The 26,937-nt window shown below is 44.9% G+C and overlaps 2 protein-coding genes and 1 long non-coding RNA gene across 3 annotated transcripts; 1 reads left to right on the forward strand and 2 right to left on the reverse strand.

The window, feature by feature from the left end:
• Window positions 1-812: 812 nt before the first annotated feature.
• Window positions 813-25,761, forward strand: LOC117226969 (sodium channel protein 60E). Its single transcript, XM_033481783.2, has 21 exons — window positions 813-3,203; window positions 6,326-6,534; window positions 8,000-8,220; window positions 8,605-8,785; window positions 9,251-9,328; window positions 9,414-9,555; window positions 9,920-10,054; window positions 10,613-10,842; window positions 11,090-11,640; window positions 11,804-11,892; window positions 12,109-13,499; window positions 14,045-14,360; window positions 15,830-15,946; window positions 16,029-16,187; window positions 16,437-16,733; window positions 17,517-17,671; window positions 17,912-18,398; window positions 18,629-18,948; window positions 19,034-19,393; window positions 19,819-20,199; window positions 20,847-25,761. Exons 1-21 carry the CDS (start codon window positions 2,061-2,063, stop codon window positions 21,238-21,240), a joined length of 7,356 nt encoding a protein of 2,451 aa, XP_033337674.2. The 5' UTR covers window positions 813-2,060; the 3' UTR covers window positions 21,241-25,761.
• Window positions 5,457-7,992, reverse strand: LOC117226980 (uncharacterized). Its single transcript, XR_004491955.2, has 3 exons — window positions 7,420-7,992; window positions 7,071-7,310; window positions 5,457-6,857 (listed from the first exon to the last, which is right to left on the reverse strand). It is a non-coding gene; the product is annotated as an uncharacterized LOC117226980 (long non-coding RNA).
• A 106-nt stretch (window positions 25,762-25,867) lies between the features above and the next one.
• On the reverse strand, window positions 25,868-26,848 carry ND-18 (NADH:ubiquinone oxidoreductase subunit 18). Its single transcript, XM_033481806.2, has 3 exons — window positions 26,672-26,848; window positions 26,208-26,534; window positions 25,868-26,144 (listed from the first exon to the last, which is right to left on the reverse strand). Exons 1-3 carry the CDS (start codon window positions 26,728-26,730, stop codon window positions 25,967-25,969), a joined length of 564 nt encoding a protein of 187 aa, XP_033337697.2. The 5' UTR covers window positions 26,731-26,848; the 3' UTR covers window positions 25,868-25,966.
• Window positions 26,849-26,937: the final 89 nt, after the last annotated feature.

Raw genomic sequence — 26,937 nt, forward strand, 5'->3', positions numbered from 1 at the left:
ATCTTTCTGTGAATAACATTTCATTAATGATTTTATTATTAATATTTGCAACGTGTAAGATATTTACACAAAAATTAATTTTTTAGAAGCCAACATTAAGTTTGATATGTTTGTGACTGACACATAACTCAACAAATTACAAAGTTAACATATGAATTCCTGACACTAATATAAACGATAATGAATAAAAATACCTTCACGTGAAATTTGTATTCGAATTCCCGCGTGCCCGGCAGTGTACGCAACCCACCCAACATCGATGCATTTAGCACCCCTAGTCCTGAGTTGCTCAATGCAGCGGTGTCGAACGGGTTGCGTATGACGCGGTGCAGGCGGGAATTCAAATTCAAATTTCGCGTGAACATATTTTGGTTTAATACACGGTTAGTTAGTCTATTCAAACAATATACAATAAAAATCTCCCATTTTGCGCGCGCACACTGCAAATACTATTCTCAAAAAATAATATAAGAATGCCGAAGAAGCCTGAATTTGTGTGCCCGAGGAAAGAAATCTGTCCGATCATATCCTACGCAAGGTCCTCCGTCAATCCAACAGCGTTGAACAAGAACTGCGAAACACCACTTATCCGAACCGGTTCGGTGGATGATCCAGTGCGAAAGCTAGATTACTAATGCAATATTAGAAACAACGTAAACAGTGTTACAATGCGAAACACTGTGGCGCCGCAACCCGCTAGATCGGCAAGGCCGTGCAGGCGATTAAGCGTCCGCCTCGTCACCTGCAGGGGTCGGTGTCGCGATGGTGGGGGTTAGCGCTAAGGGTGGCCGAAGAACGTCCGTGTCGGTTCGCTTAGTTTCGCGGCAGCGATAACCCGTGACGCGCGTGTGCACGTTACCGTTTAGTTTTCTCGCAACCCTAAAACGGGAAAGCCTGCGTTCGATAGGCGCGCGCGCGCGAAGCGAGGCGAATCGACTCGACTCGACTCGACTCGACTCGGCTCGGCTCCTGTGTACGCGTCGTCACAGTTCTCGTCCGGAGAGTGGTCCGTGATTTCGCACCCTCGCCGAGAGAGCCGCCTGCAAGAGCGTGAGACGATTTATCGAGCTATATGACTCGCGCGCGAGAGAGAGAGGGGTTGCAGACCGCCGCGGGGCTGTCTCTCCTTCTCCCGGCCCCGCTACGTGCCACTTTCTCCCCCGCGTCTCCGCTCGGACACGCTCGCGCGCTCCCCCTTTGTACTCGTCACTGTGTCAGCCCGCCCGCGCCCCTCCCCGCGGCCGTATTCATCGGCACGACGACGTTGTCATCTCATCGTCCGAGTAGTATCGGGCACACGTTTCGCCCAGCGGTCCTCGGCTAGAACAGGTGGTGTCTGTGTGTGTGCGTGCGTGGCGAGTGACGGAACCGAGAGTAAAACCCCTAGAACCGAGAAAGAGAGAGCGAGAGAGAGAGAGAGAGGAAAGATAGAGATAGAAATAGCAAAAGAAAGAGAGAGAGAGAGAGAGAGACAGAAAGGAAGAGAGAAAAAGAGAGTCAACCCAAAGAATTATTCCCCGTGCGAAACAACCCCGTTTCGAACGAGCCCCTGCGTGCCCGTGTCAGTGTGCACGATGAGAATCGCCGTAGGATCGCGTGTCGCCGAAACAACGCAGGAGTCGTCGCAAGACAGGCCGGACTAGGCCCCTGGCGATCCACCACCGTCTCGACACCGGAGGCGGAACGCGCGTCGCGTCGCAGCGGCGTCATCGACGAGAAAAGCCGAGAGAGCCTATATACCGTGCCCGCGCGACACACATTCGGCCGCGCTCAGTCGATAGCTCGGAAACACCGCATCATCCCGTTCTTCGGAAATTTCGAGGTAGCTCTCGGGAGACGGCGACGGGGTATACGATGTCTAGGCTGAGACGATCGTCCCCGGGGCTCCGTTTGCGGCCTGGGGAGCAACATCAGAAGAAGCAGCAGCACCAGCAGCAGCAGCAGCAACAGCAGCAGCAACAGCAGCTGGCGGAGGGCGCGGGTCCCGCGGGCCCAGTCGCGTGAGTCCCGCCGATGCTCGGGCCGCAGACCTTCGATGAGCCGAGGACCCACAGATCCCAATGATACCTTCGCAAGGAGGCGGCCGCGAGGGATGCTCTCCGGGCGACGGCTCCGAGGACAATGGCTTCGCTAATCGGCCTCGAGTGGCGGGCCTGTACGCGAGCCGCCTCTCCAGAGAAGAGCAGCTCGTTCACAGGGGTGCTCGATCGCCCCGCGACGTCGGCAGCCAGCGGAGCTTGAACCTGCCGGCAGCGGCCGTCGCCGAGGAGTTCGAGCTTTCCGACCGGCAACGGATCGGCCTCTCGCGGACGCCCCAGCCGACGAGAAGAGGGGAGCCTGCCGGGGCCAGGTACGAGTTCGCTAGACGGGACGGATCCCAGCGGACCAGGGACCAGTGGAGCGAGCCGTTCGCCCCTGGCGACAGGCAACCATGGAGCGCCGATGCGCCGCCGTCCTGCGGCAGGAAGGCGTCCGCCTCGATCCTTATCTCGCCGGCCAGCGAAACCGGCGCCAATCAAGATGGTGACAAGGCCTCGCCGCCAGGGTTCTCGGGCCTCAGTCCCCCCGAATACCCGGGCCACGAATCCGACGGCTGCGAAACACCCTCCCCAATATTCGCCAGCTACCCGCTGGCTTCCTACGCCGAGGAAACCCGTCGCGGATTCGCCGCTCACGACGACAGCCGACCGACCGACGAGAGAGCACCGCCGGTTGCCGACGCCAGGCGCATTACCCCCTCCAGGGACCCGGCGGACCCCGTCGCGATCGCGGAGAGGGGGGAGACTACCAGAGCCAGGGACGTAGCGAGGCTCAGGCCCCCCTTGACCGCGGTCGCGGGCACCTCGGCCGATTCGGGCACCGGTGATTCCGGCAGTGCCGAGATTCAAGTCGATCCGCTCGGCACGCCACGTGCTAATGTCAACGGAGAATTACCCGAGCCCGGCAGAGGTACTGGCAACGACAATGGCGGCAAAAGCGTGAAAACGCCGACCGGCGGCAAGCAAACTGTGAAACTGTTCACCAAAGAGAGCCTGGATAGGCTGGAGAACAGGACTGTGCAGCTTGTTAGGGACTATGGATTCCAACCGAAGAGGCGGATGTCCGTTGAAGACGGCGCGGTGCTTCCAAACAAATTCGAACCGTTCCCCACCGAGCTCTACGGCAGGCCGCTCGAGGAGATCGACAACTTTATATACGACGAGGTTCGTCCTGGCTTTTTTAATCGATGCCCGGTTCACCGGCTTGATCCCGCTCACACCGAAATAGGTGGCCTGAATCCGATACCCTATTCGGATCGCTTGCAAGCATAATGACGCGGCTATTATTGAGATTTTCGGATTCTTGGGGGCTGGGGATGATGGCTCGTGTCTGGGGGATGGGCTGGTAATCCTTTCTTTGTTGTGGGAGTGGAATCGGAGGGTTCGGTGATTTCGAATTCTAGCGTCACGTTGCCACTGAATAATTCCGGCTCTTTTCAAATCGGGCTTTATTTTTAACTATTCACGAAAACTTGGAAACTTACTACTGACCAAATTGTCCGAGAACATCGAACGAATCGTCCAGATTTGTTCAACGTGAATAAATTATATTACGACGAGATGGATTGATTTTAATGATTATTTTAATAATGGAAAAAAAGTTTCCGATATACAATCGGTAGGAATGTTTAAACTTTTGATAAACGTATGTGTTTTTCTTCTTTTCTTTTTTAAGTCGATGGCTGCCTGCTCATTTTTGTGACCGACTGTACACGCTTTCAGAGACACTGTAGGTTATTCGTGTTTGTTTTAGAGATTATTGGAATATTGCTGTAGAGAGCGGTGTTGTGCATTTTTCGGTTTCTTGTGACACTGCAACCTGAATCGAAGTTAATACGCGTCTGATGGAAGAAACTTCTGGATTATAATGTATCGGCACAGTTAATGGTTCCGTGTAACATTGTGGTCGTGGCTCACGGAATATTCGGTATTTGTAATCTTAGTATTGATCCATACATTATGAATGTCTGGCGTTTTTATTTGAAGGAAATTAACCAATTGTGTCGGCGCTGGTCGAATGCGGGGCGCGAGGCACGTCGTTGAATAGAATTTTTTAGTCTTGAACAATGGGAGAACTTGGATAACACGTGAACATCGATAATTTTGCTGCCGATTTCCACGAAACTTTGCATGCAACGATGTTTCGACGCTGGCGAAAATATTTTACAGAAAATGGAATTAAGATCGAAATAGATGTTTATCGAGGCAGAAGACGTTAAACGAAAATGTTCGTGCCAAAAATAACAATGCCATTTCTCGATAAAATTGTCAAATCTTTCGCTGACCGTGCTGTGCGTTTTATATTTCGTTTCGCTGTCGCAAACGTTGTTTCGGCGAGTCGACGGTATTTTTTCAGTTAATTTATCGAGTCTCCGCGTTGTTTTCAAGGATAACAGCGGGGAAAGGGGACTCTTTTCTTTTCCGTTCTCCATCGGGAAGAGCGGGTCCCTTCGGCAGGAATTTTTCGCGCTCGTGTTGCCAGAGGAATTTTTGCCGACGAAAAATAAAACAGCGTTCTCACCCTTAATTCACGAAGCCCGATAATCGGAGTTCCGACCCCCGAGGCCCGCAATGCGAACGATTGCGTTTTTAAATCTGTCTTTTCTCAAGTCTCTCACCGCCTGTCGCCGATGTCTGTCTGACCCATCGCGTGCCTATACTACTTAAAACGTTCGCGCGCGCGTTCCTACAAGTGCATCTTTGAGAATTTGTTGCAAGACAACGGACGGAACGTTTTGAACAATTGTTACTGGGATTTTAGATACGATACAATATCTTTTTCTTTTGCAGTGAACTCGCTACAAAAACCACTACCTCGAAAGAGAACTCAACGCTGAATAATTAACAGAATTTCTACCTTTTAATTGGTAACGGAAATTACGTGAAAAAATAATTGATTTCTTTTTATTCCGACACTTTTCTCCGGACGGTCGAAATATGATGCAATAAAGAATAGCTTCCGGTAAAACTGCGGCATTTGCAATTAGCCGTTGGCGAGCCCGACAAGACCGAAAACTTGATTCATTAACCGACGCTGGAATCGACGTTTTATTGCGTCTGGTGCATTTGCATTCGCCGTAAATGCATAAAATCCGCGGTTCCAGTTGTGGACGTGTTTCCCGCGCCAATACTTTCGCGGTCAGCAATATTAGGCCGTGTGCCGGAGCCTGACAACCATGTCCGATAACCGGGATCTAAAATGGCTGCTGAAATTGGCACAGAAATAAGACGAGTTTGTTTTAAAATATTGTCCGCCGTTGCGCGGTTCGATTCGAAGGAACCGTTCGATGTGCGGAGAGGCGGCCCTCTCGGGTCCACCCACGCGAATTTCATTTCTATTTCGTTCCGCCATTCTTCCGAAACATCGGAGCGCGATAATTAGAACGGTATCGCGGAAAAATATCATTGAGAAATCAATTTCACGTCTGCATGGACACTTTATTTGCACTTTCGCGCCAGCTGTGTACGGTAGCTACGGGTAAAATCGATGTCCGGGGGTGATTCTCCATGAAAAACTGGGGCGAAAAGTTAGAGGCAACAATTTTCCAAACAAGCCTTCGTTTTCGAGGAGACAAATTCCGAATGTTCGGTCGACGCGACGAGTGAAAATAATGGCAACCGGCGCGCGTCTTTAACGTCGATTATCTCGAAAACGGGCGGTCGTATCGACAAGTTTCGCCGCTCGTTTTCCACGTATTTTTTCACGCAGATACCGTGTACAATAGTAATTACCGGGTTCGCGAAGCGTTAAGTCATTAGCGAGCAGTTCCAGCAGCGAAAGACCGTCGACAACGCGCTAAATAATTTTCCGCTTTGCTTTTTCCTCGTTTCGTGTTGCCAAAGAAAAATTTCGGGAACGATGCGATGGCGAGCCGGTGGGCCGATCTATCAACCAGGCTTTTTATTAATCATCAATCGCGGCCTTGACACCGAGTGGCAAGCGTCATCGTGCGAATTTTTTGTTTGGTCCCGCGGCAGGGCTGTTAAATGGACCCTAATCCGGCAAATAATTTTCGGAGGCGCAGTGCCGCGCTCGAGTTCTCTCAAAAGAAATTAATCTCGCCAACGCTGAATATACTTCGATTATTTCTGAATTAACAAACAGTAAGATTTATCGCAATCAAAAGAGATCGCTGGATAATTCGACAAATGTTTTTACGACGACGGAGAACGCGGCGAATTCGCGAAATTTCATTGTTCCCGTCACGTGACCAACTAAACGCGCTCTAAATACTTTTCGAGAGAACTAACAGAGGCCCGATGGTGCTTGTTTCTTTTTGTTCCAGACGTTTTGCGTGGTCTCGAAGAGATTTCGTAAGAACTACATCCATAGGTTCACAGCGACGAACAGCTGGTTCATATTCTCACCGTGGAATCCTATAAGACGGTATTGTATCTTCCTAAGTACGAATCAGTACTTCGATTACATGGTCATGGCTACGATAATATTAAATTGTGCCTTCCTCGCCATGACGGAAACCATCGAGGAAGCAGAGTAAGCTCAATCAACGGTTCAATCTAATTAGACAAACACCGTCCGCCCACGAGCAGCCGGACACTATGGCGATTTTTCAATAGAATCATCTTAATTAACGGCTAATCTTTTTGTTAATTCACTAATGAATCAACAGATGCTAGTAGTTGCACCGTTATCAGGACATTATCGAAATGCATGCTATCGGAACGTTCTATCGCCGGAATGCTCCATTATCCGAACAGTTCATTTCTGGCTAAATTGTAGTTTATGCAGTGTGCTGTGTAATTATAGATCGCAATCGGCCGACTGCGGATCTTTATGCATTTGTGGCACGTGCAGATCTGTAAAATAGAGGGAAACGTCTGTATTAACAACAATGAATGATGTGTCAGCGAAAACGAATGAACAGAATCATCTAGATATGTATGCAAACTCGAACAGAAATTTTGGAAATTTGTCTCGGTGTGGCTAGGCGCGAAACCGTTGTGAGAAAAACAGAAACGTGTTCTTCGGTCTACGTTTGAACTGAGAAATGTATTTTACGCGGCCCTTACTTTCGTCACCTTCAAATTTTGAACCTGGATTCGTCATCCGAACCAATGTGCGACCTTTATCCGATTTGTCCACCTTTAGCATTCGTTTTGCCCTACTTATTTCTTCGACTGCGGCTATAGGCTAATCACCTGAACGCCTCATAAGTGGCTTTACCACTCTAATAACTTGTAAACTATACTTCGCCGTTAGGGTGCTTCTGAGCCGATAGTTGCATCAATGCGCCACCGCTTGTGTTCGAGCTGCAATAAAATGGTAATGGAATATCGTACGTGCTAAGAGTTCATTATGAAACAGAAAATTTCGATCTCGCAGAGAGAGAGAAATTATGATGCTTTTTGGGATACTTACAGTCTCCGTAAACCATTGAACGTGTTACTATCTCCGTTTCTTGGGGGGGGGGGCACGTACTTCGGTAGTATTTTAGGAAAATCAATTAGATGCGTTCGAAGCAGAGATTTCGGCCTTTGAAACCAGCTTAGGTACATCGCGATGCAATTCTTTTTCGCAGAGTTACAAAATATCGTGCATCTGCTGCTGATTGAATCTCCGTAGATAAGAGAATGGCAAGTTTCCTCATTACCAAGAAGAGACAACTCATGGCAATGGAAGTAGAGATGCTCCTTAATACGAGCCTAGTCCCTCGAGGCTTTTTCAGCAGCAACAGCACGTTGTTATCTCATTCTCTCATATATTTCTCCGGTCAGATCGAGTTTTCCTTATCAATGCTTGAAGAATTCTTGATCACGGCCACAATAAAATTCCTATTCTCCCTGTTGATGCAGCGAAAACGTCACTTGAACGTTGTAGTCTCGGCGCAGAAAATTCATTTAGTTAGAAAGTCAAGTGCTCGAGGTGCTCGTGGGTGCTGAAGTGGAGCATTATATTTACCGAAGACGGTCGTGGCGACGTGGTTCTCTCTTCTTCGCAGATATATATTCCTAGCTATATACACAGCCGAAATGGTGATCAAATCGATAGCAAAGGGATTCGCGCTGAATAAGTACACGTACCTACGGAATCCGTGGAACTGGCTGGATTTCGTGGTAATCACCAGCGGGTACGCCACCATAGGCATGGAGGTGGGCAACCTGGCTGGCCTAAGGACATTCCGGGTGCTCAGGGCGCTGAAGACCGTTTCAATTATGCCTGGTAACACAGTTCATTATAACATCAGCTCATCCCTTTGTTTCGTTTCTAGACGCATTCGTAAACGATAGGGTAACAATAAGACACCTCTATGGGGTTATCGATTTTTACGGCCTAATTTACTGCTGTGCGAACTGGCAAACTACATATACTTGCACGCACTCGGAGTGCATAAAGACAGGCGAAAATAACTGTGAACTATCGCATGCTACGAACTTCGTGTCGCGTCGCTATGAAATCATTTTCCGACTTCGAATCTTCCACAGTGAATTAGATTTCATTTTTAGATTCTCCAACGATCTGAGAACGAATGCTTAGAGAATTAATACTTTAGCGTCTAGGCGATAGCTTTTTTTGTCCGTTAATGTGCTGACTCTGTGTTTTCAGGTTTAAAGACCATCATCAACGCGTTACTACATAGTTTTAAGCAGCTGGCCGAGGTCATGACGCTCACTATCTTCTGCCTGATGGTATTCGCGTTGTTCGCGCTACAAGTTTATATGGGGGAGCTCCGCAACAAATGTGTAAAGACCATCGAGTTGAATAACACGCAGATCGACTGGAACGAGTACGTATTATCTCATAATGATCCGCTTCCGCCACCGCTAAAATCTTAAGTGGCTCTGCAGGCTTGTAAAGCTCGACCCCACTTGTTTACTCTAAAGGGTGCTTTCTCGATTAATGGTCTATCAATGTCATCCATCCTAGTTCAACACCGGCCTAGCATCCCCCTTAGAAATAAGTACCATTTTCGTCGATAGGTTCTAGAAAAGTCGCATCGAGATCGGCGGATGTCACTTTGCCGCGTCCGCCGTTGCAAAACAGGTTTCCCAAGTGAAGAATACTTGCGGGCCAGGTCCATTAAGCCACTCTTATTTTGACGAGCTCGGTACGTGCTCGGAAACATTGGCACGGGCGATTCTTTGCACCCTGTTGCGACACATTCGTGTGTATCGACCAGGCCATGATAGAGCCCCCGAGTCGAGTCTCTCGAAAGGCATTAACCTTAGACGATACTTTCCGGCGTCCACAGGTGGACTTGGAACTCGTCCAACTGGGCATTCAACGAGGCCGAGGAGCCGATAATTTGCGGCAACGCGACCGGCGCCAGGTTCGCTAAACTTTGTTTGTTATCTCTCACGGTTGCCTCTCGAATGACATCTCGGTTTTAACACGGCGGAACTTTGCCTTCGCAGACACTGCAACGAGAGCTACATCTGCCTTTGCGTTGGCCCGAATCCAAACCACGGCTACACGAACTTCGATAATTTCCTATGGTCCATGCTCACCACGTTTCAGCTAATTACTCTGGATTACTGGGAAGATGTCTACAATAAGGTATCCCATCCGATCCGGGCCAATAAAGAGTCGGCCATCATAAGCACAGATTGTTCTCGTCACACGAATCTGGGATGGACACCTGTAAAAAGTTGTTTAGAATAATATCATTTGCGATCCTTTTGTATCAACGTGTTCTACTTATTGATAGAGATACTAGTAGGGATAACGAACACGTTGTACCATTAATTATTATAGTTATAAACAGTTCTGTAAGCACATTTCTACCAGTGTCCATCTAAGTGTCCTCCGGTACAGACGACTATATACCTTCTTAATACCCTACACCGGTGATTAGACATCAACAATCTAACTGTTGCTCTTTTAGAGGATTCTTCAATGAATCTGAACAATGATTGTGCAGGTGTTGTCGGCGTGCGGACCTATCAGCGTCTCGTTCTTCACGGTGGTCGTGTTTTTTGGCTCGTTTTACTTAATTAACTTGATGCTCGCTGTTGTCGCGCTGAGTTACGAGGAGGAAGCTGAAATTACAAACGAGGTATTATTAATGATAATTAATAAAACAATTGTCATAAGATTTCGAGACCATTAATACGTCTTTCTAATCGAACATTCTGAACTAACCAATAGCCTAACCTACTAAAATTGGCAATAAATGTTGACCCATACACTTTGCTACTTCGCTGCGGGCAGACTTTTGTGGCCGACTGTACCTGCCTGTTTCTACATGAAAAAACAAATCCAAAATGCCGGATAAAATTGTTTCACAGCCCGAATAAAGGAAATCGTGTAAGGGAGTCAAGAGCGGCCTTGAACTAAATTAAACCGAGCCGTTCGATAGCTTCCTGAGAAGAAACACTTTTTATCAAATTTCAACCCTTTGCCTCGCGATTGGAAAGGGTGGATACAGAGAGAAAAATCGAATTATCGGACTCCGGTCTATTTTCTCCGCTGAATTGCACGCGAAAAAATTCTAGAAACTAAATCTGGCACGTTGCCGAGTTCAATAAATTTGTCGGTCGTGCACTCTAGTTCCAATCAAATGCCCCGTGCCAGCCGTACAATATTTTAATAAATTGCCATCTGGTGTCGACAGGAACGAAGAAAAGATTTAACCGACCATCGCGAGGACTCGACGTTTAGTTTCGACCCGACAAAAATCAACGTGAAGACGCTTGCCAAGGAGAAACAGAAAAAGTTGGATGCCAGAAAAGGCGTTCTGTTAAGCAGCTATACGCGAAAAAAGACGAGAAGAAGAAGACGTGGAAGAAGCAATGCTGGCACTGGCGTTGCCGGGCAAGAGAAATCTGGTTCTATAATAAGCAGGTGTGTGCAGATTAAAATATGCATTTAGTCGGCAACTACGCGTGCCAGTAATATACATATTCAGGTCACTGACCGTGGTTCCAATTATCCTCATTAGAGAGCTTCCACATAGGTCAGTGACCACAATCCGCATCTCCTATAAGTCACTGACCATAATCTAATCGCTCAGCTAGGACGATAGACACTGATAACAACGGCGATATTCAGCGAAACTGAATAGTCGTTTTCACCATTTTCGTTAATGCAGATCGGTGACACCAAGCCCGAGTCCAAGTCCGAGACATTCCAGCGTTCGACCGTCCCACCTGCTCTTGCAGAACGTCAGCCCGCGGACGGCGGAGAACAGCACGGTCCACAGGCTAGCACCGAACCGGGGGATGCTGCACTCGAGGCAGGCTAGCAACAACAGCAACCAGCAGTCGTCGTTGGACGACTCAGGGGTGGTCGACGACCATGACGCCGACGACGTCACGTCGGTGGAGGAGCACGACAGGCGTGACCATAGGGAGAGGGCCGAGTGGCAGGACAAGGGGGCCAGCAACAGCAACGCCGATGTGAACGTCGAGCACGAGCATGGCCGATCTAGAGGACGGATCGACAACGACACCGAGGCCGACGCTGAGAGCGAACGAGATAAACCACTGCCGACCCGTTCCGGATACCTACGAGCTGCCACGAACGTTCCCGGCGGTCCCGGGACCACTAGAGAGATCAAGGTGTTCAAATGTAACGGCGTCAAAACGAAAAAGCAGATGTACACCTTCCCGCCCGGATATCTGTCGCATATTGTTATACTAGGTGAGCCTGCGAAAGAAATTCATATCAGTAACATATACCAAAAATGTTTCGGATACTGTAATTTATAGTATAAATTGCATACCCTGTCCAATATATAAATTAAGCGTGTAATCCTTGTGTGCTTGCGCACAGATTAATACCTTTCAATTTTCTTTATACGCAGATGATCTTCCGGATCGAAACTGCGAGAAGTGCATACAGTGCTGCGTCGATTATGAAGGCTGGCTACGATTTCAGAACTGCCTGTACAAGGTAGGTACCGAGGAAGTAACCGCGAGATCCAAAGTACTGCATGCTCCGTACGACTGCAATCGTCCATAATTGTTATATCCCTAACACGAGAAGGGACGCATACTAAAAAGCGTAGAATGTAAAAAGTACCTTACGCAGTCCTACTTGCTGATCGATGTCAGGCTGCAAAATTAAATTCTCTGAAGTATTCACGACTGACAAGTGGCTCTAATCCAGGTAGTGAGAGACCCGCTGTTCGAGCTGACGATCACACTGTGCATCGTGCTGAACACCGGTTTCCTGGCGATGGAGCACCACGGGATGAGCGAGTCGATCCGGCAGGCTCTAAACATCGGTAATAAAGTGTTTACCAGTATCTTCACCTTCGAATGCTTGCTGAAGCTGTTGGCGCTGAGCAAAGACTTCTTCACCAACGGTTGGAACAATTTCGACTTGATAATAGTGTCAGCGTCTCTGATAGATCTGACCTTCGAGCTGGTAGACGGCCTCTCCGTGATACGGGGATTAAGGCTATTACGAGTCTTAAAGCTGGCGCAGTCCTGGACGACGATGAAGGTGCTCCTGAGCATAATCATCTCGACGATCGGCGCCCTCGGTAATCTGACCTTGGTCCTGGTGATCGTGATATACATATTCGCCGTGATCGGCATGCAACTGTTCAGCAAAGACTACACGCTGGACAAGTTCCATCCCGACCCGGTGCCGCGGTGGAACTTCAACGATTTCTTCCACTCGTTCATGATGATCTTCCGCATACTATGCGGCGAGTGGATCGAGCCTCTGTGGGACTGCATGCGTGCCGAGCAGGAGGACGGGCCAGGCGCCTGTTTCGCCATCTTCCTGCCTGCGTTGGTGATGGGCAATTTCATGGTGCTCAACCTCTTCTTGGCGTTGTTGCTCAACAGCTTCAACTCGGAGGAGTTGAAACAGAAGAAGGAGGAGGTCGGCGAGGACTCGAAACTGGCCAGGTCGTTCGACCGGCTGCGCTCGATCATCAGAAAGAAGAAGTGCTCGAGGATGGGCCAGGGCAAGGGGAAAGGCAAGGACCCCAGGCTAGAGAAGATCGTGCGCCAGGTGATGGACAGATCCGACAGCGAGACCAAGTACGCCATTCAGGAGACGGTGCTCAGCCTGCCGAAGGACAACGTGTACAACAGATCTTACCAGGAGAGCTTGAACCAACCGGTGTTCACCTACGATCCCATGTACGGCCAGCAGGAGCACAAGCAGGAGTGGGAAGAGCAAGAAGAGGGTAAGGACGATGAGTCGCACTGCGAGGAGGTCGGCGATGAAGAGAAGCAGCCCGAGACAAAAGAGGAGAGCACGGAGAAGGCCAAAGATGAGGATCAGGCGAAGTACTCGTCGGGCAAAACGTCAGAGGAGAGGACGGCTATGTTACATCAGGAAGAGACCACCACTAAGCGGGAGGAACGGGTACCCAAACGACCATGGCACGCATTGGTCAGCTATGTTGACGAACTGACGGTCGGAGGGAGGAGGGACAGCAAAGGGAAATATTTAGATGGTTTGGGCTCCTTCCCAGGGTTCGGCAGGCACAACCGCAGAAAGGAACCCATGGACTGTTTCCCCAAGCAGTGCTATCAGAAGTAAGGATTTTGGAATTGGCATTGTGCTATGAGATCTCCTGTAACCGTGAAGGTTAGGTAGGCTGTAGCAGCGGTAATAAAACCACGCTCCTCGAGAACACTTTGCATAGGAGGGTGGAAAAGCCTCGCCCTCCCGAATCACTACACAGAAGTCTCTTAACAGAACCACGCCCCTTCGGGTCATCCTATACATCGATAGAGATACCTTTTTAGGACACTCTACAAGAAAACGAGGACACGCCTATTGTATATAGAAAGATCAACGGAGCCGCGCTCCTCGAGAACAATCTGAACAGGAGGGTAGCTAAACCACGCCCTATCAAATCGCAAAACAGAGCCACGCCCCCCTCAGGCCATCCTATGTATCAACCGTACATACAGACTACAAAAGGAGCTTCCCAAACCCTTAAAATCGACGATCAGTCCCTATAGCTCATATGTGGCGTATCCGAGCCGTTCATAATCACTCAGCTAGATCTTAGACAAGCGTATATATCGACCGGTGGCGGGATCGCAATAATGTGTCTGTTGTTGTTTGTGTGCAGATGCAGTTGCATCGATCGATGCGTCGCGACCGCCATTGGGAGAAAGTGGATCCGCCTACGCACCGTGGTGCTCTCGGTGGTCGACACGCCGGCGTTCGAATGGATGATCTTAGTTTTAATTTTCGCATCTTCCATAACGCTCTGTTTCGAAGACATTTACTTAGATGACAATCCTTTTTTGAAGAAAATACTCTATTGGACCAATCTTGGCTTCTGTGCCCTTTTCAGTATCGAGATGCTACTCAAGTGGCTGGCCCTCGGCTTCTGCAAGTACTTCACCAGCTTCTGGACGATCCTGGACTTTATAATCGTCTTCGTAAGTAGAAACACGAGCCCGCCATCAGATTGGCATTGTTCGTACGCGCGTAAGTGGCTGGTTGCGCGGCTGGCTGTGTGAACGCTGTTGTCGCGTTCATCGTCGCTGCATGGATTCTTTTTCTCTCACTCTTCTTATCATTCATTTTTTACCCGTTTCTTTCTGAATTCTTTATATATGTGTCGCGCCTTACGGACTCAGGTACGTGCCAAATCAATTTGTTGCTGCTACTCTGCATCCGAGTCTGCCTAGATCCTTGTCGCACACCTCGGCTCACAAACTTGATCTGAAAAGTGCCTCGCGGCGAATGCCAATAGCAATTCTCGTTCCTGGCCAAGTAACCGCTTTGTTAGAGCCTCCATCAAATATTCAGCCCTCCGAACGACTGCAAATGTTTGCCCACGGTGTCCTGACACTGCATAATTTTCAATTATTTTATTTAAACGTTTCTTTGTATCAATAACCAAGGTTATGTCAAGATCATACTATTATATTTTCGGCGTTACCTTCTTCACGATGGCGGAATTGATTGAAGAAATGTTACCGTTGAAAAAATAACCTTGGGATGACCTCCACTTTCATGGCCCTAAAAAATTGAAAATAGATAAACAATTTGGAATCGACGTTCACAGATAGTAGTCGCTGATTCTTTGGTTTGTTAATATGATCAATAAATTATATCCTGTTAATACGTTCGATCATGAGTATTATTTAATTATTGACGGCATTTTGGAAATTTCGTTTACTTTCGAAGTTTTCTCCATTACTCCTTGCACCACTAGCTGAGGGATTGGAACTTGGCACAGATATCTCGATTGGCTTGATTATTAATATACTAGTTATACTGGTTTGAAGCGGATCAATTCGAAAGCATTTTTGAAGATTGAGTCTGGAGATTATTCCTGCGAACAATATAGATGACATAGTGATGACTGTTAGACTGCAGGTCTTCATGCACTTTGTGCACAATCATGAAATGCAATGTACAGTACTGCTTGTATAATCGAAATGTGAATGTATAATGAGAGAAGATTTGTAGTCTAATGATGATTACACTGTCCAACACCGATTTCGCTACTCTATAAATTCTTTATCACCCTAACCGTGAAAGCTATACAAATGTTTTCGCGGTCGAAGCACAAACAATACTGAAACTTGAAAATGCAACTTTTCTGTCCTAATTTAAATGCAAAAGTTTGTTGGACAGAGTTGCGACTTGACACGGAAAGGCTAGCTACAGTGAATGCATCGCGACTCTAATTTTCCACCCACCCGTGTACATATCTCCATCACCTTTTTTTGATTCTCTTACGTTAGCTTGCAAGCCAACCACGATCATTGAACTTAGCCACAAGAAATCTCGTTAATCGCACCGCAGCATGATGCGCTTCCGGAAGTCTAGAGGCAAACCTGCTTTGCCCCGAACGATTGAATATTGCTATCTTCTTCTTTTTTCTTTTCTCGAACAGGTGTCGACCTTTAGTCTATTGATAGAGGAGAATGAGAACTTAAAAGTGTTAAGGTCGCTGAGGACCCTGCGTGCTCTGAGGCCGCTGCGTGCGATCTCCCGGTGGCAAGGCATGAGGGTGAGTCCGTGCTGGTAGAATTCCGTAACCCTGTAGAGATCCCCTAAAAGGCTAGAAGTATTGCTTCTGTTTCTCTTGCTAGATCGTAGTGAACGCGTTGATGTATGCGATACCCAGTATATTCAACGTGCTCCTCGTCTGTCTCGTGTTCTGGCTGATATTTTCTATAATGGGTGTGCAATTTTTCGGCGGGAAATTTTTCAAGTGCATCGACGAATACGGCGAGTTGTTGGACGTGTCGGTAAGTGGTGCTCGATGGTCATAAACGACGGTGCATCTACATTGTGAATTAGGGTGGACCTTAGTCGTACTTGTTGACAAAATATGATAACATATTTGAAAGGTTTAAGATGCTATCTTTCACGTGTGATCGTTGAAGAGATGATCGTAGTGCTAGGATTAGATAGGGTCCACCCTACTGTAGATCCTCAGAGCTAAAACAGAAAATTCGGGGAATGAGAGTCTGACGTATTGAACAATTGACTCTTAGATCGTAAACACGAGAGACGATTGCTTGAGGAAAAATTACTCCTGGGAGAACAGTAAGATCACTTTCGATCACGTCGGGATAGCTTACCTGGCTCTGTTCCAAGTGGCCACTTTCGAGGGCTGGATGGAGGTGATGCAGGACGCGGTGGACGCTAGGGGCGTCGACTTGCAGCCCCAGAGAGAAGCGAACATTTATGCGTATTTCTACTTTGTGATATTCATTGTCTGCGGCTCGTTTTTTACACTGAACCTCTTTATCGGAGTAATTATAGACAACTTTAATATGTTGAAGAAAAAGGTAAGACAGGCGTGATTGGGGATTCAGAAGCGCGTCCCGTGCCGCGATCATAGTCTGCGACACATTGTTGCATGGGTTACTGATAAATTACGCTGTTCCCACAGTGCCTGAAAATATAGTGAAAACAATTGGCATTTTGGAACTTACAGAAATATTTTATAGTTTACTAAATTTTTGAATAACCAATCTGGAACCTCCAAAAATATTTTAGAGCTCGTCAATAAATATTCCTGTAATACTCGTAAAACCTGTAATACTCGTAAAAATACTGTGGAGCTGACCAACTAATTTCCTGCATGAAAAAAGCACAATACAGCAGTAGCAGACTTTGCCACTGTATCAGATTTCAGTATAATAAGCTTATGGAGATGACCGCAGGATTTAGTTAATTCTCTATCTCGGCACAAATGGATGAGGGCTCTCGCTTTCCACTAGTAATTAAGTTTAGACTCTCGAGCATGGTGGTTACCACAATTCTGCAGCGGGCGGTTTTCATATGAAACTGCAAATAAAAAGGAAAATGAATTAATAACAATTAACACGGACAATAACATTCAAAAGTTACAATTTCACGAGAAGCTTTTAGATAAGAAGAAGCTGTGTCGTTTAACGATTTGGTATACTTCTGCCCGTTGCAGAACAATTATTCGAACAGTCTAAACGGGAACTCCGGCGTGGCTTACCAGTGACCCGCGCGGTACGGAACGCAGAGATCACCTAATCGAAAAAACCATTTGACAAAAACCGTTTCTTCTTTCTCCGATTGTTCTGCTTATTTTCCAGTACGAAGGTGGAGTGTTAGAAATGTTTTTGACCGAAAGTCAAAAGCACTACTACACTGCCATGAAAAAGCTCGGCCGTAAAAAGCCGCAAAAGGTGATAAAGCGTCCGATGAATCAGATCCTCGCAATGTTTTACGACCTGTCGAACTCGCGCAGGTAAATCCCCATAAATCAATCTAACATACTGTTTTAAAACGCACACGTCTTACCATACAATGACAAAAGTACAATTATCCTGGCACACCTTGCACCACGACAAAATAAGAGTATATATATATAGATAGATAGATAGATAGATAGATAGATAGATAGATAGAGAAAGAGACAATAATATTTCGGTTGAGATAGAGAGATAAGAGAGAGCCGAGGCGCTGAATACGACTACGATATTTGCAGATTCGAAATAGCAATTTTCATTTTGATATTCCTGAATATGCTGACGATGGGGATCGAGCATTACGATCAGCCGCATCCGATCTTCTTCGTCCTCGAAGTGTCCAACGCGTTTTTCACGACGGTTTTCGGCTTAGAGGCGATCGTCAAGATCATAGGACTCCGTTACCATTATTTCACGGTCCCGTGGAACCTGTTCGACTTCCTGCTGGTACTCGCCTCGATCCTCGGGATTCTAATGGAGGATATCATGGTAGACTTCCCGGTGTCCCCGACGCTCCTGCGAGTAGTCAGAGTGTTCAGAATCGGTCGAATCTTAAGGCTCATCAAAGCTGCGAAGGGAATTCGCAAGCTGCTCTTCGCTCTGGTGGTCAGTCTTCCGGCGCTGTTCAACATTGGCGCGTTGCTGGCCTTGATTACCTTCATTTACGCGATCATTGGCATGTCGGTTTTCGGGCATGTTAGGAAACAGGGGGCTCTTGACGACATGGTAAGTAGCGGATCCCATAGGAAAACGAGAATGGGGTCTTCTTATTTCGGATACGCCTGAAACATTAGGATTTACATTAGCTTTTGATTTCTCCGTTTCGATAGTTTTAATTACAAAAGGGAAGTTAGCTTCCTGGCAAAGTGAGAAGACCCCAGAACGACCTTCCCGCCGGAGCACAATCTTCACAGCTTAGCTCAGCTCGTTCTCCATCCTGTTCTCTGTTCGACCAGGTAAACTTCGAGACTTTCGGTAGAAGCATGCAATTATTATTTCGGTTAATGACGTCTGCCGGTTGGAACGACGTGCTGGAGTCTCTGATGGTACAGCCGCCGGAGTGCGATCCAACCCCTACCAGTCGCCAACTGAACGGAAACTGCGGATACCCTCTTCTGGCGATAACCTATTTCACCTCGTTTATCATAATCAGTTACATGATCGTCATCAACATGTACATCGCTATTATCCTCGAGAACTTCAATCAGGCCCATCAGGAAGAAGAGATCGGCATCGTCGAAGACGATCTAGAGATGTTCTACATCCGGTGGTCCAAGTAACTATCCTTCTACCGGCATCCGTGCCTAAAAAGATAATGTTAGCTGATCCTAATTCTGATGTCAAAAACTGTCAAATCCTAGGTATGATCCGCATGCTACGCAATTCATCAACTTCTCGCAGCTGAGCGACTTCATAGCCAGTCTAGACCCGCCGTTAGGGATATCGAAGCCGAACATGGTCGCGTTGGTCAGCTTCAATCTTCCTATCGCGAAGGGCAACAAGATTCATTGTCTGGACATTCTGCACGCACTTGTCAAGCACGTTCTCGGGCACGTGGAGGAGTCTGATGACTTTCGTAAGCTGCAGGAGCAAATGGACATCAAGTTCAAGAAGCAATTTCCCACTCGCAAAGAGCTGGAAATTGTTTCTTCGACAAGAATGTGGAAACGACAGGACAAAGCGGCCAGATTGATTCAACGCACCATTAGAGAGTTCATAGCGTGAGTAAACGTTTCATATCTAACGCGTTATTACTATCCTGACGAGGTCTTGGCTAGATGGAACAATGCAGCGCTAACTTAAGCGTCCGCAGTCGGTCTCGAATGTGGACGCTTACGGGTAACCGCGCTCGTCTCTAAACGCTGGTATCCAATTTCAAAAGAAACCACGATTTTTCAGACATCCCGATAATCTGTAAAAAAAAATGTCAGAACATAAGAACTTGCAAAAAGAAATTTATTTTCATAAAAAAATGCTGGGGTCACCTCGGTATTTTAAACGTTAAAACAAGCTTAATAAGCTGGTATCGGGAGAACGGCAAAATAATTTTGGCCACAGAAAACGGATTCAGAAACCGGTCCGAAGCGATAGGAAGCGGACGCTTAAAGTGTGCACTGCTGGAAAAGAATATATGTTGTCGTTGCAGAGCGAAGAAGGAACGCGAGAGAATGGCCCAGGAAGTGGACTCGCAGACGCAAACGTCGAGCCCCGGTGTTGGGAATGAGGGTAGGGGCGGGGGTGGATGGAGTGGCAAGGTATCGGCTTTCCTACATGTGCACAGAGGCAGCCGAGCCAGCAGCCGCAAGTCCTCGAGGGCCAGCGACGCCAGCGATTTCAGCGAGCTTGGAGCCGCTTCGGCGTGGCTCTTTCCGAATTTGCCTCTGCTGTTGCTCTCCGGCGCCACCGGTACTCATGAGGACTTGCCTCCTCCCGCTCTGACCGTATCCCGTCCCTCGCCGACCACCGAACAACAATCGTTTGCTGGGGCCTCCGCTGCTAGCCCTACATCCTCCGATCTACACACCAGGTTTGCTTCTCATCTTCTTTCTCTCCTTTCTGCTTGTACGCGTGCAAAGTTCCAGAGTTCCAGCTCTTTTCGAAACCCAACCTCCAGCTCGTCGGGCTAAACACGCATGCGCGTTGGGTCTCTGGAAACGCGCGTACTTCACGTTGGGTCTTCGAAAACGCGCGGTTTTAGAAGTGCACGCATGCGTACCAGAGATTGGGTCTCCGATAACGCACGGGTTTCGTCTCTGAACCCTGCGCAAGCACGCGTACTGAATACAGTACATGTTTTTGGGTCATCGGTCCTCCGAAAGTGCGCAAGTTTCGTCTTTTAATCAAGCCTACGCATGTGTAATGGATAGAAAATTTTTGAATTTAGTTCGAAGTCGGTTCGCTTAACGGCGCTTGCGCGCCGGATGCGAAGGGCTTCGTTATAATTCGAAATGGGACCGCTTGGTGGCGCATGCGCATTCTGAAGCGTTTGAAAACGCGCGAGTTTCATTTCTTGATCTCGTGTACGCATGCGTAGCGGAGAAAATTTCAAATTTAGTTCAAAATGGGACCCACTTATTTGCTCATGCGCACTGCAGACTCGAGGAACGCGGGTGTTTCAGTTCAATCAACTGAGCAATATAAGATGCAGATTCTTAGAGTAGATTCCGTTTACAGCAGATCATTCGGTGGTCCAACCCTCGGTCGGCAGGACGCTGTCGAGAGTTACCCCGACGAGGAAGTACCAAGTCTTCCTGCGAAGCGCAGATCGCTCCCACCGAGCGCGACGACGCTCTCCCTAAACACGTTGCACCGTGACATCAAAGAAGCATTTAGCAGACGTTGCGGTAGCCTTCGAAAGAAACATCAACCAGCTCCCGAACCAGTTCCGCTGCCAATCGAATCGACCGACGTAAGCATACTCGTCACGGAACCCAGTCCAGAGAACTCAGCGCCGCCGACGAGGCCGGCACTCCTTAGACGACAATCCGCCGCCACGGTCGTTCACGTCCTCGTCCACAGGGAGAGCGAGGAGTACCGAGACACCCAGCCCGACGATACTACCAGTTGATCTTAAATCGTTACGCCCGACATCCTTCCGAAATCATTTTTAACGAGAGGCTGGCCCGAGAGCCACTAGTTTTGTTATAATATCACCTCAAGAGGAAACCCCGACGCTTTTCCGGTTGCTTCTCCTCTCCCCTTTTCTTTGGCACCATTCTTCTTTGCTGACGGTTGCTTCGATGCTTCCGTGGTCTCATAAAAACAGAAATTCTCTGGGCAACTTGTTTCCTATTGGCCGGTTACTCGGTTTTTGTAACTAAGGAGGGTGCTATGTTTCCACATAGCTAGGGAAAATTGTAAATACAACGTACTAGGTTATAACCAATGGACGGGATGAATTCATTCCGAAAATTTCCATTGGTTCGAAGTTTGTGCGCGGTCCTGATAACTTAGTTGCAAAACGATAGGCAGCAAAAAAAGTTAATTATTATTGTTATTAATAGCTAAATATTTTTAGGGTTGTGACAAATGTCTATTAAGAATGAAAGAAGAATGAGTATACCCGGGTAGCATAGGGTTTTTGCTGTTCCTCGTTTTGCAAGTTACTGGGAGCGAGAAGACTTAGCATGAAATTTTTCGAAAATTGCCCGTTCTGAATGCCATAAGGGTTTTAAAATAAGAGTTATTCATTTAGATATAAAATAATTTTTAGTTCATAACTTTCTGCCACCTTTAGAGTAGTTCCATAACTTCTCATATTTGAGATTTGGATTTTTTTTATTAGATCACGTGAATCATCGTTATTCAAAGATTTTACTATCTAATCATACCATTTTTCAGAAAGTTCTGTCGTTTCTTGTATTCTTATTTAATTCGTAATACAAACAGCGTTTTCACTTATTCTTTTAAATTACTAAGCAAGTTTGAATTGTGCGCACAGCGAATTGTGCGCGCGACGTCTGCGCGAGAATCGACGCGGTTTAATGGCGCCAATTTCAAATTTAAATTTTGATACATGAAATCTTTGATTTTATTATAAAAACATAGATAGCAAAGCTTTCTGAACAAATACATCAACATTTATCTACACACATATTACAAATTGCACACACGGTTGATTCATAATTACTGTTATATAATCACTTTTTTCTCATCATTCTAATGTTATTATTGTCAATTTTAAATATTATTAAAATTTAAAATGGAAGGAATCGTTCTTTTTCGGTTGTGGACCAAAAGATCACGAGACACTGAAATGGTAATTTGAGTTTGTTTTCAACTAGAACTAAGAGGTGAAGGAAACATACGAAGATTAGAGCAAAAAGAAAATACAAAAAGTAAAAAAATCGACATTTAAAAAATATTGAAATTTTCAGCTCTGAAAACGAACTTTTTTTATATTTTTGCTTGTTAGTTTACCAATGCTGTAAATAAATAATTCACATTTAAGTAAATAATTAAGACTTAGTAGACAATCAATTGAGAAATCAATCAATAATCTGATAGACTATTTCTATCAGAATTAGGATGTAATTTTTATTCAATTTGATTTTATTTCTTATTAAAGTATTCTAAGCTCTTTCTATTTTCAATTCTAATCCGAGTATATAAATTATTAACGCAAGTATAAAGCGAAACACAGAACAATCGCATATTTACAGAAACATATGAAAGACCACAATCATAAATACTATACCCACATAATGTAACACGCAAGTAACAATCAAACAATGATTTCAAAAGGAAAGGGAGAGGAGAAAAGAACTGGAAGGGAACAAGGTGAGAAAGAGAGAGAGAGAAAGAGGTAGAGACAAAACCGAGAAAGAGTTACATAGAAAAAGGAACAACGAATTTTGTAGCAATTAGTTAAATTTTTATGGTAACCTTATTGGTCCAATACCTCTCGATGAACTGTTTTGTTGCTAGAGTTCATGATCCTATGGTGATCACATAAATTTATACGAGTGATTGATCCTCGTCCAGCATGTACATAGCAGCAAAACATGCTACCATTTCCTGTGAGTCAAAGGAATATGATCAGACATCCTATCAACAATACGACTCATCGAGGGCATTGTTCATTTACATCAGTGCTGTCCATGGTAGAAACTTACTCGGACTCAACGATCCTCTTTTGTGCTGCGAAATGTGCTTATTACAAGGCGCGATCCACAACACAACACTGCAATTACAGCGTTCACTGTATATATTGAAAAAAAAACAGAGAGTGTAGGAAGCTCGAAAGACTTGCCATGGCCAGCACTGTGCTTACGGTACTTGAGTCCCTGAAATAAGAACACGGAAGTTATTCGGTTAGACTACAAAATAGATTTTCACCTATCCTCTCTCAATTTTCCTTTTCACGGATACGCGTTGCCATTAACACGCCACGACCTCTCGTCGACCTATAGTGCCTATTATTAGTGAAAAAACGATTGCGAAGTAATATACGTATACAAAACGACAAAAAAAAAAGAAAGAAAAAGAATATAAACATGTTTACTAGATTTTCACAGTTAAAGAAGAGTATTCGTACGGAGACAGTGTGTACGAGTTGAATTTACATAAATTTTCTCGTTAGAACGTACCGCGTACGTTACTTTTAGAGTTTAGCATTTAAAGCTTGATGCTTGATCAAATCTGTTTTATTCGCGCGTTAAAACTTCGAGGACATAGCATCGAGGAGCACGAGAAAGAATACGATTTAAAAAAAAAAAAGGAAGAAAAGAGAAGCGAATCGAAGGACAACTAAAGAGAAATAAATTTGAATTCAAAGTCGATCCAATTCCGGGAGATTGATCCTTACAAGGCACGCATCGTAAAGCTATGTATCATGTCAATTAAAGGCATATAGATTGGTACTTTATTCATAATGGGTCTAGGATATTACGAGTACTTATTAACTATACCAAAACACAAGAGACTGGACACACGCGGTTCCGCCTACGGCGGAATTCCAAAAAAGAAAATTGTACAATCACGCTCGGACACTCCTCAGGAGTCCGAAATTGTTTAGATTATAATTTTTCAGATAGCGCATTTTTCTGCGTGTCTGTGTGCTTGCGTGCGTGCGTGTGATTAGAGAAAAAAAAATCGATAAAACAACACCTGCTCAAACCTACTCGTATCGAGACACAACACACTTGAATTATTCAAAATAAACCTTCGCAATTTATGGCTTTTCTTTTCCACACTGGCACCCGCAGTCGGTTATTTAATCTGTTCTCGTTTCATATATTTTCCACACTGAAAATGAAAGTGACAATACTTAACACGCATACAAACACATGAAATACACGGTTACCCACAAAATTGAGTACACACACTGTAAATGTCTTGTTTGTTCAGTTAACAGCAGTTTTAAATCATTCGAATTTCAACTATAATCTTTTAAATGGTCTTACGCGACATGGACTTGATAACATAGTAGCTGCTTTGAACAACTTCAATTGCACACCAAGATTATCCTTTAAAAGAATATTTCTGAATTATTATCGTTCTTTAAATAGTTGGTAGTTCATTAAAATTGTATACAATGTATACAAAACACTTGATTCATAAAGAAATTGTTAATTGAACAATAAGAGTTTTGTAGTGAACACTGAACTTTGTGAGCAACTGTGTATGCAAATGTATGAAGTTACAAAGGTTTATTGGGGGAGAATGTTGGAAGATAGACGCCCGTTAGTACAGGGTCAATGACAATCGTGAACTCACCAGAGAATAGCTTTTTTTCTCTTCTTCCGCGTTTTTCTTTCTTTTATCTTCAAATAATATACTTATCAATGCTATGTCAGAACAATCGGCATCGATTTGTCCTCGATCAATGATAATTTATCACAATACTCAAATTGTATCCTTGTTAGAGATTCATCGTAGATGAGAAAGTATAAATTTTGTATTTTGACGTCTGACAATGATACTAACAAGACAGAATGTGGATGAAATTCAACAGGAGAAGAAAAGAGAACTGAAAGAGATGGACAAACAGACAGAGCAGAAAATATATTAGCATTGTAATAATTCATCAAATATGGAGGAAAAATTCGAAGAGCAGTAAAACGTTCCTTTAACTTGAACTTGTAAATAGTTTAACAATCCTTGTTAGTCTGCAAGATCGATTGTTTCGTCACGTATACTTACGAACAAAGAGTCGGGCATTGTTCTTCCATATACATATGTATAATTATTCTGTTTGATCGTGTACATTTCAGTAAATTATTATTCTATTATACCACGATATTTCTTCTATGAGTTCATTGACGGTATTTCACAGATACACATTTACAGTCTTTACCTATTCCTTAATCAATGTTTTACATCGAAACTGTAACGCTTGTTCTTTGATCTTTAATCCACACGTTTAGTCAAGTGTATTTTCCGAATAGCAACAATGCTCGATATAGTCTATAAGCTGCTATGAGCAACCATTGAATTTTAAAATACACAATCTAATCAAATCTGATGTTATAATAAAAATGCTAATAATAATAATAAACAAAAGATGAATAATAAGAATGTTAACCCATGTAAGAATGACATTATATAAATATTCCTAAAAAATAAATTCTGGAGTTTATCGATGAAATTAATTCCAACATGTTACTATAAAATTTCCAAGCTCTCTCATCTAACATACATTTATAAAAAATTATTCATGGAGCTTTACACGTGAAAAAACAATTATGCATACATATTACGTATATAGTTATATTATCGTATAATACATAATAATGTATTGTATTATATACAGTATACTACAGTATAATTCATGTTTAAAAACCCTTCATACTTCACTTAGTTGAAACTCTGGTACGTTTGTTCCATGCAAAATTGGTGCCATAACTGCGAGGCTTAGGATTACTGATATTCTTTTTCTGAACATAGTACTCCCATCCCATTTTCTCGCAATGTGCAATTGCTTCTTTTTCCGATACGAATTGCACCTTGAGATTAGACATTGGATCTCCCCTAATTAAAAAAAGGCAAGATTAGTAAATCAACTAAACTGAAAACATAAATATTTGTACTCACGTCGAAGTCCATCCTATGAGTGGATTCTCCCACCGCTCACGCGTTTCAAAATCAATTTCCCACATATGAGTGTTATCTGTCCCTGACTGCATAGCATTCTTTGCCGGACAATAAATACGAACTCTACGATTCTTTATGTGTTCTTCTGGGATGCCAGAGATAATTCCAACATCCTCAAGTACTGGTACAGTGATCTTATCTTTCAAAGCTTCTTCATATAATCTTTTCTCATTACTCTCAAACATCTCTTTCATAGTTTTGCCATGAAATTTAGGTTTGTAAATAAGATCTTTACTCGTTTTGGTAGCAAGGTATCTTACTGGTACCCTACAAATTAAATCAAACTTGTCATTTCCATAATATTCATCATAATTGACAGATTTGGCTAACAATGTAAGATTACAAAATCGTACTATAGATTTGAAAACTAGTTTCATAAGAGAAATTTAGGAGACGTCACTTACGCACAAAATTTCCGAATATCACCATTTGTACGCAGAACCGATAGTGAACGAAGTGCCATTTTGTACAATAAAGGTTAACTACATACAAATAATAAGATCACAGTTTCCACCTCGATTGCCTCGCATCAGTTTGACCAGGTCAACACATTTTCTTAGATAAAATTACACACATGAAGACGCATTTGCGCATGCGTTAATCATTTTGTAAATTTAGAAAATTCACTATGAATATATGCATAACAAAATTATAGAGCTATGTTCAGGGA

Source organism: Megalopta genalis, chromosome 5 (assembly GCF_051020955.1).
Source record: "Megalopta genalis isolate 19385.01 chromosome 5, iyMegGena1_principal, whole genome shotgun sequence".
NCBI classification, from domain to species: domain Eukaryota; kingdom Metazoa; phylum Arthropoda; class Insecta; order Hymenoptera; family Halictidae; genus Megalopta; species Megalopta genalis.

Bases quoted from the DNA above. Each gene is read 5' to 3' on its own strand.
- ND-18 (XM_033481806.2), bottom strand. From the start codon at position 26,730: ATGGCACTTCGTTCACTATCGGTTCTGCGTACAAATGGTGATATTCGG. The intron at 26,535-26,671 runs GTAAGTGACGTC...TTTAATTTGTAG, and splicing joins GATATTCGGAAATTTTGTGC to GGTACCAGTAAGATACCTTG. The intron at 26,145-26,207 runs GTGAGTACAAAT...TTTTTTAATTAG, and splicing joins CTCATAGGATGGACTTCGAC to GGGAGATCCAATGTCTAATC.
- LOC117226969 (XM_033481783.2), top strand. From the start codon at position 2,061: ATGATACCTTCGCAAGGAGGCGGCCGCGAGGGATGCTCTCCGGGCGAC. The intron at 8,786-9,250 runs GTACGTATTATC...CGGCGTCCACAG, and splicing joins ACGCAGATCGACTGGAACGA to GTGGACTTGGAACTCGTCCA. The intron at 9,556-9,919 runs GTATCCCATCCG...ATGATTGTGCAG, and splicing joins GGGAAGATGTCTACAATAAG to GTGTTGTCGGCGTGCGGACC.